General features: G+C 48.9%; 3 protein-coding genes across 3 annotated transcripts; 2 read left to right on the forward strand and 1 right to left on the reverse strand.

The window, feature by feature from the left end:
- Nucleotides 1-59: 59 nt before the first annotated feature.
- Nucleotides 60-2,109, reverse strand: BC939DRAFT_476452 (CP2 transcription factor-domain-containing protein; the record flags this gene model as incomplete). The annotated part of the gene is made up of 5 exons (XM_051558595.1): nt 60-848; nt 947-1,209; nt 1,325-1,495; nt 1,655-1,737; nt 1,829-2,109. 5 exons carry the CDS (start codon nt 2,107-2,109, stop codon nt 60-62), a joined length of 1,587 nt encoding a protein of 528 aa, XP_051413162.1.
- A 1,331-nt stretch (nt 2,110-3,440) lies between these two features.
- BC939DRAFT_449114 (uncharacterized protein) lies at nt 3,441-6,854 on the forward strand. The gene is made up of 3 exons (XM_051555330.1): nt 3,441-4,113; nt 4,494-4,628; nt 4,714-6,854. The coding sequence occupies exons 1-3, from the start codon at nt 3,723-3,725 to the stop codon at nt 6,777-6,779; spliced, it is 2,592 nt and encodes an 863-aa protein (XP_051413163.1). The 5' UTR covers nt 3,441-3,722; the 3' UTR covers nt 6,780-6,854.
- Nucleotides 6,855-7,351: 497 nt separating this feature from the next.
- BC939DRAFT_133697 (Alpha/Beta hydrolase protein) lies at nt 7,352-9,718 on the forward strand. The gene is made up of 3 exons (XM_051550089.1): nt 7,352-8,158; nt 8,262-8,844; nt 8,942-9,718. Exons 1-3 carry the CDS (start codon nt 7,578-7,580, stop codon nt 9,620-9,622), a joined length of 1,845 nt encoding a protein of 614 aa, XP_051413164.1. The 5' UTR covers nt 7,352-7,577; the 3' UTR covers nt 9,623-9,718.
- The last annotated feature ends 3,223 nt before the right edge of the window (nt 9,719-12,941 follow it).

Consider the following 12,941-nt stretch of genomic DNA (forward strand, 5'->3'; position numbering starts at 1 on the left):
TACTTTGATGACCAGACAGGTGCGCATGTCTTCCTCGAGTTGCATGCTTCGCTCTACACTCAGTATTTCAATGTGAGGTTGACGCTTCCGTCCTGCTGGTTGAAATCATATTCTACAACCATATCCAACTCGTCCGTCATCTGCGCGACCATCGAATCGTCCACCCGTACCATTAACTCCTTCTTCGTTGTCTTACGGTAAACACCCGAGATTGTTGATGACTGGATCTCAAGCTTCTCCGATAGCTTCTGTATGAGCTCCGAGAGCGTCAATTTCTCTAGATATACCGCTCGATACACCGCCTCGCCTCCGATCTTGATGTAAAGACATAGCGCCGGCTGCTTCTTTTTCCGCATCTGAGGCACGTACGTCGGATCCTTGTCCAGAAGCTGGTCGGACGATCCAGGCTCATCATTGCTTCCGTATTGCGATGAGCGCTCTAATGCGCCCGAGATGCCCGTAGTACCGCTGCCCCCGCCGGCATCGTTGGGTCGGCGTCGCTTCCTAGATGCAGGGGCAAGCGCGTTCGAGTCCCCGGACAAGGACAGTCCGCCATTTTCGTCAGTGCCCGTCAAAGGTGCACTCGCGGAACCCGTGACATCCAATGCATTCACTGAAGAATGGCTGGGGTCCGAGTCGAGTGATTCCTGAGCCAGGGTTTCGGAAAGACCCAATGTCTCGTCCTCCGCTGAGTCTTCCTGATGATCGAAGCATTCCCAGAAGGCGGACACACTCTGGACGGGCGCGAGTACTTGGGAGAGCGGATTCGTGTCTGCGTTCTTGCCCCTCATCTTATCCCACATCCTTTCAAGGTGCTTGTGGTCATCCTTGTTCTTCCTCTCCGCGCCCTACCAATACACGATTGTCCTTTTGTGTCAATTTCATGGCCCGGATATAAAGAGGGATAATGACAATGGAGTGAAAGGAATATGCGTGATAGAGGTACCTTGTCTCGGAAGAGCTTGATTTTGGCATAAGACCGCTCAAGCTGCTGTTCCTGATCGCCGCTATCGAGCGTGCTCCCGTCAAGGATCGTATCCATATGAACACGCAAAGGAATTCCTTTGACACCCTTGATGCGTGAGAAGTCCGTCGACAAACAATTGAACCGGACCATCAACTTAGCCCCAACCTTGCCATTCCACTTGAACGAGATCCTGTCAAACGTCTTGGACTGCACCTCCGTCATACCCGTCGACGACGCCTTTTCTATTGTCATTAGAAAAACAGAAAAAAACGATGAGAAAAATTGTTAGTTGTCGAATTGTCGAATTTGCTAATGCATTTTTTTTTTGGAGTCGTGTTGAAGAGTTTGTCAACATACCAATGTCCAAGGCTCGAGCAGTCTTTGGGGTCGCCTGCTGGCTCAGCCAAAAACTCCAGTACCGAGCCGCCATTTTCCTGTGAGGCTCCTCATGGAAAGTGACCTTGATCACACTGCAGATATCGCCATCGTACTCCTCCGTATCCTGAAGCGTCACCGTATAGAATTGGCCTTGACATTTCAGATAAACAATGGTTAGCACCGCCTGTCTATTCACTTTCTAGCGTCGTCGTCTTCTTCTTCTTCTTCTTTGAAATCCCCCCCCCCCCACTTCCACCCTGCTTCTTGTTTCTTCTTGGACTGGTTCCTTGATTGAGTTCGTTGGTGTACCTTTATTGAGATAGGTGACAGGAGTGTCGCCTTGATGCTGCATGGCTGCTGTCTGCGCATCTAATGTAACCTTGAACCTCAAACTATAAACAAATTTGGCGATTAGTATTCATCGCACACTTGCACTTGAAAGCCTTTTTCATCCTGCACTTTTTTGTTAGTACACATTCGTACCCTGACTCATGTTCTGGCTGTGGGGAGAAGGAGCCTTCGACCGATTCGGAGGCTCCTGAGGCAGATACCGAGGCCTGCTCGCTTTGTTGTTCCTGCTGACTCTGTCCCGTCGAGGAACTGACAGAGATCGGGGCTTCTCCACCGTTGTTATAATCGCGCTGCGTCGCGTAATCGTCCGAATTCAAGGACACAGAAGGTGAAGGCAACACTCGGCTCTGCTGTTGCTGTTGCTGTTGCTGTTGTTGAAGATGATATTGCGGCTGCTGGTATGGGCTATTCATACCGGGATGTCGTTGCTGTGGATGCGATTGGTATTGGGGTTGGTATTGAAGCTGGTACTGCTGATGGTACTGCTGCTGCGATTGCTGCTGAGGTTTTCCTTGAGTAGTCATGGATGGAGGCGAATAGTCCTGGCGATAGTAGTCTCCTGGATGCTGTGGTCGTTGCTGCTGTTGTTGGTCTTGGTGGTAGTAGTGTTGAGGCTGTTGAAGGTGGGAGCCACTAGTATTGCGCGTGAAGTTTTGAAGCTGTTGCTGCTGTCGCAATTGATTGGAATAATCGTTCAGTTGGTAATGATAGGGCTGGTACTGCTGAGACTGATAGTGAGTACCCTGGTTCTGCTGGTTCTGGTTGAGGTGCTGTGGCCGTTTAGGATGGCCGTTGTTGCTGATGTTGTCAATACTGGAGTCGCTGCTGTTGCTGTTGATTTCCTGGTGGAGAGGATAGTTGGAAGATTGTGCCGGGTCCAGGGACGAGGACATATTTAGGATGGGAGAACGCCAATGGGAGATATCAAAGTCAGAGTAGGGTTCCTGCTCGCCCTCGCTTGGAATATGTGCGTACCTTTTTTTTCTCACCCGAAGGATGGTGAAGGATGAGAGGGGAGAGGATTCGCACGAAATGCAAGTAAAAAAAAAAAAATGGATGGATGGAAATAAAAGATGAGATGAAGGAAGCTATGGTTGATGGTTGATGGTTGATGGTTGATGATTGATGGTTGATGATTGATGATTGATGGGGGATTGGACTTTCTTGTTTGTTTGTTTTTTTGGTGGTAGTCGCGAAAAGAAAAAGATGAGAAATGAGGGAGGAGCGATTGAGGAGGCAATGCCACTCAACAAACAGGTATACTAAAGGCGAGGAAGGAGTGAGACATGTCCCATTAGCCTTCGTGGGCGACCCCCTTTTTGGTGGCAAAACACTCCTGGTCTGCTCCAAGGGCCATGGTGCAGATTAATAGACTACAGACTGGTGCACACTGGCGCAGACTCGCACCAAGGGTCCGCATAACCTGTTTCTTCTCCTTCAAGGCGAGCCATTACACAACTGGATACTTTGATCATGCTCAAAAAAACAAATCAGAGAAGGAGAGTGGTAGAAAGAAGAGGAAAGAGGGGTCACCCCTCACCCTCTCCCGATCCGACTGAAGAACAGGATTCCTCTGGGAGACAAGACGCACACTCAAACAAAGGAAAAATAACCGGAAACTAACTCAATCAAAGGCAGGAGTATACTCATCGTCTGTTACTTGCTATCAGAGACGACTGGACGGTTAGCCCCAACAGGATGCGTATTGTATCCAACTACCTGGTTCACCGCCCAGTCGACTGGCTGACAGACTGACTGGTCGACAGACGGCCCGATCCAGGTACGATCCGTTGTCTCGTCTAAAAGCGATTTTAAGCTTTTGATGTCATCTACATGCACATGGATATGTCATGCTTATTATGGAGCAATTGAGAACAATAAAGTAAAGATGCTCCAGTCCGTCTCCTCATCCCTTTCGTCTTCATTCAATACATCTCTCTCCCATCCCTCTCATTCATCTCCTCTCTTCACTTAGCACCACAGTCTTCAAATTTTGTCACACCTCAATTTTTTTCTTCGTACCGTCATGCCCGCTCAATTGCCTCAAGAACGGATCCTGGAATATGTCTCTGCTCCATCAATCAAACTCCAGCACACTGTAAACGTACCATCAAGCACCATTCCAGCTACCATTCCCCTCGATAGATCCCTCTCAAACCAATCCGGTCATCATAGCGCCACTACAGCCTGTTCCAACGGTCATCAGGATCAGACCCCAAAACACTCCCTGGTCGACCCACTTACCGCACCCACAACACGACTCTCCAACCAATCGATCCCAAAACTCAGAGTGGCCGTCGTAGGATCAGGTCTCGCTGGGCTGACAGCTGCCCATCTTCTGTCCTCACTTCACACCGAAAATGGACAGGGCGGATCAGGTGTTGAAGTCCATCTTTTTGAAAAGGCCCACAAACTAGGTACAGTATCATGATCGTCCATTAATACAGAAGGGAATACGAAAATCATTCCATGTTCCATGATTCGGGTCGAGCACATGCACTGAAGTCACGCACACCTGCATTTGTACATGAGCACTTTGTAATAATAAGCGCCCGAACAATTATCTAATGACACGCGCGCGCGTTGCTTGTGATTCCGTACCCCACGTCTGGCTCCGAATGGGCGCTCGCGGAAACGATATCGTCCGACGCCAAATCGAGAAAAACATATGGAACTAACCTAGCATGTGCTCCTTCGCTTGTTGTTCTATACACATGTGTTATACCAATCTCTCTTTCGGTCTATGTTGCCGATTGGTGATCCCCTCGTCATTATACACCTGTTCATCGGTCTCTAGGAATGGATGCGGCATCGCTCTCAGTGTCATGTCCCTGTCAAGAATGCGCCCAATCTTTGGGGCGCGAGGTCGGGGACCCCAACCACGAACACGTCCAAGGTCGAATGGACGTGCCCATGAGGAGTTTTTTCCCAGGTATGTTTTTGTCTTTAGCCTCACTGTCTGTGCGTTCAATCATGTCGATCCTCACAGCTAATTCCAATGCAAATTTAATATGTAGAGTACTACCCCAACCTCGTGCGACTCTATAGATCCATTGGGGTTAAGTTTCACGATGCTGATAACACTCTCTCATGCTTTGATGTCGACATTGACTCGTCTTCAGCCCAGCTAACTCAAGGTCAGAACCAAAAAGCCTCAAAAGTCCGAGTGCATGAGCCGTACCTGTCCTCAAGGTCATACAGGGTCGGCTCTGATCAGACCATCACCTTGCCGGATCTGCCGCTCTTTTCGGTCTTTAACCCCTTCCCCTTTGGACGCCGCATCTTGGGCTACTACAGGATCGCTAAGGACTATCTTCGAATGCTCATTGTCTCTAAGGAGTTCATGGCCAAGGGCCGCATGATGGACATTGGGAAACATCCGATCGAATGGGGTAATGGTCGCATGATCACTCTCCGCGAGTTCCTCGAAGCAGGAGGGTACAGCCACGACTTTGCTGCGTTCTTTGTTCCTCTATTTGCGTCCGTCTGCACATGCAGTTTTGAGCGGATGATGGAGTACCCTGCCTGCGTTGTGCTCGAGTATGTGGCGAGGTGTATGCCCTTTGGCCGCATGCAGTTTGTCTCTGAGGGTATCCAGGATGTTACTGAAAGACTTTCAGGGAACATTGACACAGTCCATTACAACACCACGATTGAGGATATCATTACCGACGAAATGGACTCGGCTGAAGGCTCTGAGGGGCCCGTTGTGCTGGTCGATTCATATGGGAACCGAAGGGTATTCGATCATGTCATCTTCGCTTCACAGGCAAACCAGGCTGCTGCGACTCTGGCTGGCCACAAGGCAAAGCAGTCATTGCCGAAACCGTTTCATATCTCTCCTGAGGCCGGCTATGACGAGGGTGATTATGGGTGCAAGGATGAACACGACCAAACGGAATCTGAGATAACCGATGACCTCACCATAGAATCCATCAAGCCGAATCATCCGTTCTCCCAGCAGATTAAGGCTCTGCTCAAGTTTCCGTATGAAAGGATTCGGGTCGTGTGCCACACCGACACGTCGTTCTTGCCCAAAAATCCGGCACACTGGCGACTGCTGAACATTGCAAAGTCTTCATCAGCAGACGTCCTTGCGTCGCCAATGAACAAGATCTCAAAGGAACTGGAAGCGGAGATGGCCTACCGGTCTAGAAAGGCCAAGGCGCCCAGGCCGTCGATCTTCTCTCTGAGAGCAACATCAGCGATGAGTCGTACAAGACTCGGTCTTCGCAAGACTAGCCATTCTAGGCTTCGGGCACATTTCGCACTAGCGACGACATCTTCATGCAGTTCCTCGATGGCTGCACATAGTCACAATTCGGCCATGGCGACACATGTCATGAACAGTACGACCGCCCTTCTTGGATCGACCACAAAGTACTTGCAGACAAGTAATCCCATCTATCCACCCCGACCCGACAGTGTGATCTCATCTGCATGGTTTGAGCGCGCAGTTGTGAACCCTGCATCGATGAAGGCCATTGATGAATTGGATCTTTTGATGGAGCAGCAGACTGACCGGTGGCAGTCTTGGAATGCAGAATCGAGAGAGCAGGAACAACAACCATCGCAGACGATTGCCGAGATGCCCGTGTCCGATCGTATTTGGTTCGCCGGAAGCTATGCATACCCAGGGATCCCATTGCTGGAAGGTTGTGTCGCCAGCGCTTTGCAGGCCATTGACAGAATCGTGACTGCAGAATCTAGGCATCAATTGGCCCCATCTGCTGCTGCGCCCGAGAGCTCGTTCCTGAAGAGAGAGGCACCCATGCGAGAACGTCGTCAGTATCGCCAGGAGAGACTGCAGGAGGACAGGACCAGTAATAGTGCCTTGCGAATGGGCATGAGTGCAGTCTATTTCCAGAGTGCGTGGAAGGATGCGCAGGAGGATGAGCAATATGAGTCCGAGAAGGACAGTTTGCCTCGGAAGGGACGTTTATTGTCGTCATGGAGGTCGCGTAGCGTGTATGTGGAGGTGGCATGGATGTTGATACTGTATGCGGTTGCGGTGTCAAAGTGGATGCTGGTGATCGTGGTCGAGAGCTTTGGTGGCGACGGCAGCCGTTGGGCCCTCGCGTGAAGATGGAGCACGAGGTGTCCTTATACCCCATTTTTTTATTTAAAATAAAATTCAAAACAAATTGGAATGTACCGGTTCATTATTTCGCTGACCAATTGCGTCCCTGAATCCCTGAAGGACCCCTGAAAGGGCCCTTGAAAACCCCCCCCCCCCCCCCCCCCCGGCTGAGGCTGTTAAGAAAAATGACGGAGAGGATCTTCTTTGCGACGTTGTAAGGTTGTAAGGTTTCTGGCCCCTATAGCACCTTCGCCCACTTCGCCCATAGTCTACAGCACACACTCCATATGGTGGCACAATGGAACACAGTGCAGAACTGTACTACGTTGAGGTAAATATAGTTCATACTGGAATATCATTGACATATGTCCAATGGAAACAGACACTGTGGAGAACCCTAAACTGGGCTGATTTTCATTCCAAGAACTAAGACTAGTGACGATGGACGGCAAGCAGCAAGCCAGAATCGGCATCACCACCGCCAGCAAAAAGATCAGCTCACTCCATCTCCGTCACATTGGTTTGCGTTCAAAGATAAGGCCACTTTTATTTTAAACATCGTTTCATTAGTCTGCCAACCTTATTTTTTGCTTTCTGCTCACTTTCTTTTCTTCCATCTTTTCTTCCTCTCTTTTCACACCTCCTCCCATCCCATCCCCATCCCCATTCTCACTCTCTTTACCCCTCCAGCTACTTCCACTCCCACTTCCCTTCCTTTCAATAACACCCTTCACCCCTCCATCTCCTGCCCAATAGCTCTGCCCTAAGCGTCCGGTGCAGCACAGATCATATTTCAGCATCATGGTTGCCTTTAACGCCCTGACAACAGAAACCACTTTCACGCCTCCATCCCTCCGACCCAAACATGGCCCTTCCCCAGAGAACACCCAAACACTCATCACTCTTCCATCCACGCCCTCACCCCCACCATCGCCTCCACCGCTTCGCTCCTCCTCCTCCTGGACATCCCCTCGCCGACACCAAAACGAGCAGGACGACGAGGCACAATACCCCGACCGAGAACCTCTCCTTTCCAATCAGTCCAACAACAGCAACTCAAAACAGCCGCGGACAAGACACGGATACACATCCTCACCACAGCCACAGCGCTCATCTTCTCCTTCCCCATGGCGCAACTCTTTTATCACTGGCATCCTCAGCTGGATATGGGTCTACATCCACAATTGTTACAACCGAATCACTGTATGGCTATTCCCCCATGAGCCCGAGCCATTGGACCTGCATTCAACCATTTTCTTCATAGCACAGGTCCCAATGCTTATCCTGGTCGCTTTCACCTGGATTCCTTGCTTTGTCGCCTGGCTGCTGGGAATCCGAACAAGTCAAGCCGGAGATCGAGACAAGAGTCAAGGAATGCGCAGGTATGACACATATCCCGATGATGAAACAGACGATGTAAAGTGGTCGTTGGTAGCTGCATCATCATTAACTCTACTTTTTTTTTCTCCTTTTGCTCGTGAATAGGGGTTGGTCAGCTCGTCTGGCTTTGGCGCTTTCGTTTCTCAAGTGTTATCTTCGCTATGCGGAACGCCTCACGATTGAAGAGTGTCAGAGTCGGTCGAGATCGATCCCCTTCATGACCGCTCCAGCAGGCATCCGGATCAACAAAGTCAAAATACCCACATTTCCGTATCGATCGAAGGCCGAGGCTATTGTATATGATTGTCTGACTGATCAGGAACGAGCGCTCCTTCCGCATTTGAACAACGGAAAGACCAGAGATGGTAAACAGGAACATGAGCTCTCCGTCAGAGTCCAGCAGGAGACAGACAGGGACATAGACTTCATCCAGAATCAATATCAGAAGGAGCAGCATTCAGCTCAGGGACACGGACAGCGGGAGGATCAATTCGCAGAAGGACTGGACGCAGAGTGGTTAGAGTACATCGGACCAGACGAAATTGGAGCTGAAACCGGTGCCGACGCTAACAAGGCCGCGGTTCTTTACTTCCATGGCGGAGGATACTACACTGGTTCGAAGGAGGAGCACCGCGTGCTGATCGGTCCGCTTGTGAAACGACTGGGGAAAAATGTCCGCATCTTTATCGTAAGTTATGAATCTAAGCGAGGAACGAAATAACGGAAATGGCCAATAAGTAAAGTGAAAGAGTCCTCTAATACCTCTATGACCAATTTTCATATAGATCAACTACAGACTTGCTCCACAGTATCCCTTCCCAGCGGCATTAATCGACGCCTTGTCCTCATACATGTGGCTACTGGATCAGTCTGTCTCCGAATCCTTCGGCCAAGGTCCCCTCAACAACTCGGGGTCCGGCTCAGGAGTACTCCATGATCGCTTTCAACCAAACCAAATTGTATTTATGGGCGACTCTGCAGGAGGAGGATTAGCCTTGAGTCTCAGTCTACTGCTTAGGGATCACGGATCGCTTCCCCAGCCCCTCTCTATCGTCGCCTGGTCGCCATGGCTCGACCTCACTCAGGCGCTGCCGTCATTCAAGGAGAACGCCATAACAGACTGCATTCCCTATGAGGACTTTACACACTCCCATTCAGCAGTTGTGGATGAGATGTTTAGCATGCAAAGCCAGGATGTCGATGTAGAGGAAGATGGAGCGTATAACGCGGGACCCAGGATCAGACAGCGCGCGCAGGTATATTGCCCAGACTCATGCCTGCGGATGAAATATGTCAGCCCGCTCTTCGAGACAGACTTTAGCGGCATTCCCAGTGTTTTCATTGTAAGTTCATCTCTGCCTTCGTTATGTTCCAACCCGAGTCTTCTATATCCGACATGCCCTATCCATAGACACAAATCATTAACCCGTCTGGAATCTTTGGTTTTAGACATGCGGTTCAGCTGAAAGGTTCGCGAACGAGTGTGTGCTTATGGCAGCACGACTGGAGGACCAGCAACAACCCTGCAGAATCGACATTCACGAGGATATGCCCCATATCTTCCCACTTTTTCGATTCCACGCCAGCTCCGCAGCCGCTCTCGACCGAACAAGCGCCTATATCCGGGAAATTGTCAACAAAGACCGTGCTACGGGTTCTTATGGAGAGAACGAGGTCGCTATATCCATTTCGTCCTCACTTTCTTCCTCGCTGTCCTCCTCCGCAGCCTCATCTCCTGTGTTACTGTCCAAGCAGCTTGAAAAATCACCGACGACCAACTCGGATACCTCGGCGACGTTGAGTAGTGGCAATCCGCTGGAGTATGCAAAGAGACCATTCGAGATGCAGAGAGTGAACTCCTCATCCTCCATGTCTTCGACAGTATCGGACGAATCCTCCACCTCATCCATCACCTCGTTATCCAAGAGACAGAGCCTTCCATCCCGCAGACACGGCATTGTCAAGGACAAGGACAAGGATTTAAAGCACAAATCGCTTGATTCAACGACTGATTTCGATATACCATCCCGCAGAGTACAGACAACTGTGAACGTGGTGGATCTGTCTGGGACCAGCGTCATGAGTTTCCATAAGCAGAATCGACACGGGTCATGCGAGACTGCGGTCGTAAAGTTGATGAAGGCTTCTGGACGACGGAGGCATCGCAAACAGGAGGCGTTGTCGTTGAAGGACGTGGTCTCGAATGCGACGTTGTATGAGTGGGAGGTGTTATTGAAGACGAGTGAGATTCCAACGAGAATCTGGCCTCATCCACCAACAACAATGACGAGGAAGCTGTAGACGAAATAAAGTTGAATCGCCTTTGTGCTTTTTTCAGTTGCAAAGATCTGATATTGTCGTTATGTCTTCTGTATGAAAACGGATGCGGACCAAATTCTTTTTTATCTTATTGCGCCGTTTTGACAAAGGTCAGGGTGTAGGACTACAGTGAAGCAATGATGAAGCAAAGATGAAAGCGTCCTCTTTTTTTTTTTATTGCCGTACGGACATTGTATCTTGAACGCGCTCGCATAAACTTACTAATGAAGTATAAAGCACCGGATATCACTGGGATTGTCTACTCTGGAGCGTAAGGACGGATAAGTAATGAGGTATATTGACCGACTATTGGCCCTACAAACAAGAGACTCAAACGTCTGCTCGAACATAGGGGAGCATGAACTCGGGCACCTTTTTTTTTTTTTTTTTTTTTTTTTTTGGCTTACCAACGAAAAGTCTGGATTTTACTTGGCCGCTCTGTTCTTTTTATTCTTCTCTATTTGAATCCTGTGCTATGTTATCGTCTACTTTTCCTGCCCGAATAACGAAAAAAAAAAATTCTCGGCCTTAAATTCTAAGATACGATCCATTAGAGCCAAATGATTGAACCCACAGGCCGTCAGATCGGGGTAGATCAAGGTCAGCTCGGTGTATAGAAAAGATCAATCGAAACCAGATCGGTAGCGTAAGAATAGCGAATAAACAATACGGTCTTCTCTTCGGAGTTCATCATAGCTATGAGCATGACCTTAACGATGGCCAGGAATATAATTGTGTATATATATGTCTATATCGTGGATTCAACTGGACCACGTCAGGACATATCAGGGTCAAAAGAACAATATCTTCGGAAGTGCGGTATACATAGCACACAAATGAACACATACGATGATGTCTTATTTCCTTAAGGAGCTGCCATCCATTGATCTCGCGTTTCCGTACACTGAGGGTCATGATGCGATAGCAAAATGTGGATATACTGGATCCGGTATTGAGGCCACGAAATCGATCGCGGGAGACTTAGGACATCCGGCTCCATATCTCTGTGCTATCCGAGATACCAATCAGAGCGATAATCCATGGTGCATTTCAGTGTACCAAGTGCTACGGTCAAGATCGCCGGGCATGCCAGTCGATCGTGTACTCGTGGAGAGGATGGTATTTCGCTTTCGAGCGGTCTTTGCAAAGTCTCTGCAGTCATTCCCGGTATATTTTAAATTCGATATTATCCATTAATTGGCAAAACCGAATCCACTTGGATAGCAATTGGGTCTTATTGAATCACTGTCAGGTATACGCCAAGCGCTATAATAATATAGCGATCGCGTAACTCAGATGCAATGTTTGACGCAGATAAGGGAACTTGCACAGCACTCTGCATGACAAGAAAGCGTAATTCGACAATGCGGAAGCAAAGAATGGGCCGTAATAATAGAAAAACACTGAAGATCCCCGTTAGTTTGTATCATTTATGGCGCCCAATACATTCAGTCACTGTTCATGGTTTTCACGCATACATCCCAGGTACAGATTCAGGAGCTTTTTGCGATCATGCGGTACATTTTTGATGACCAGTGCGTGGAGAACCACAAAGAAGAGGGCCACAAAGAAGTTGGAAGCCTTCCAGCTGAAGTTAAAGTCTATGGCGACAGAGCATTGGATTGAAAGTAGCGATGGATGATGGACGACGGACGGTGGCCAGAAAACAAACCACGTGTGCCTAATTGGGCGCAAGGAAACAGCACTCCCAAACATCAGCGGTACATGTGTAGACTATGAACGTCTCCAATTAGTGAGGAGGCCAATGGAGATTTATTTACGACTGTATTGCGAAAAGGATATTACATAGCTTGCAGTTGGTCTAGACACACACACTTTCCCCTTTCCGGAGAATTTTGAAGACAACGCAAGGTGTCAATTGCTTGACAGGGAAATAATGAGGCATCCGACTACAACAACAGCCCAGGTTTCATGATCACTATTGTTCAAGGCCCTTGCATTCTGCTGCATCAAAATATATAGATGATGACAACCAATGGGTCAACGCGTTTCTTTTGCGCGCCCAGTACGAGAGAGGCAGAGTCCTGTTGCCATGCAAGGTAGGTAGATATCAGTGTGTCTGCAGATTGTGGCGCTCTTTTGGGTTTTTTTGATGTTGATTGTTAAGCCCGGGGTCAACCTACAGAGGTGTATGGTGGGAATGTAAAAATAGATATATTTTGCGCTTTCTGAATAGGTTGGAAATGGACTGAACAGGGGGAAAGAGCGAGAGTGCGAAGCATGATGATGGTGTGTCTCAACGGGAAAGAAAAGCGGCAAGTGATGACCTACGCCTTTACCGAAAGAGGGTGGTTGCTCAATTGCAAGGACACATTTAGACTTGGGCGACATGCTACAGCGGCACTTGCACTATACATTGTCCACTGCCTCTGCCTCGCTAGCCCATTCAATGATTTCGGGGGAGCAGAAAAGGAATGGTAGGGAAAAAAAAGAAGAAAAGAAAAG

Source organism: Gamsiella multidivaricata (genome assembly GCF_025024155.1).
Source record: "Gamsiella multidivaricata strain RSA 2152 chromosome Unknown BC939scaffold_26, whole genome shotgun sequence".
In the NCBI taxonomy this organism is placed as follows: Eukaryota; Fungi; Mortierellomycota; class Mortierellomycetes; order Mortierellales; family Mortierellaceae; genus Gamsiella; species Gamsiella multidivaricata.

Coding starts and splice junctions, on each gene's coding strand:
- BC939DRAFT_449114 (XM_051555330.1), top strand. CDS start 3,723: ATGCCCGCTCAATTGCCTCAAGAACGGATCCTGGAATATGTCTCTGCT. Junction 4,114..4,493: donor TGAAAAGGCCCACAAACTAG/GTACAGTATCAT, acceptor ATCGGTCTCTAG/GAATGGATGCGGCATCGCTC. Junction 4,629..4,713: donor CATGAGGAGTTTTTTCCCAG/GTATGTTTTTGT, acceptor TTTAATATGTAG/AGTACTACCCCAACCTCGTG.
- BC939DRAFT_133697 (XM_051550089.1), top strand. CDS start 7,578: ATGGTTGCCTTTAACGCCCTGACAACAGAAACCACTTTCACGCCTCCA. Junction 8,159..8,261: donor AAGAGTCAAGGAATGCGCAG/GTATGACACATA, acceptor GCTCGTGAATAG/GGGTTGGTCAGCTCGTCTGG. Junction 8,845..8,941: donor AAAATGTCCGCATCTTTATC/GTAAGTTATGAA, acceptor ATTTTCATATAG/ATCAACTACAGACTTGCTCC.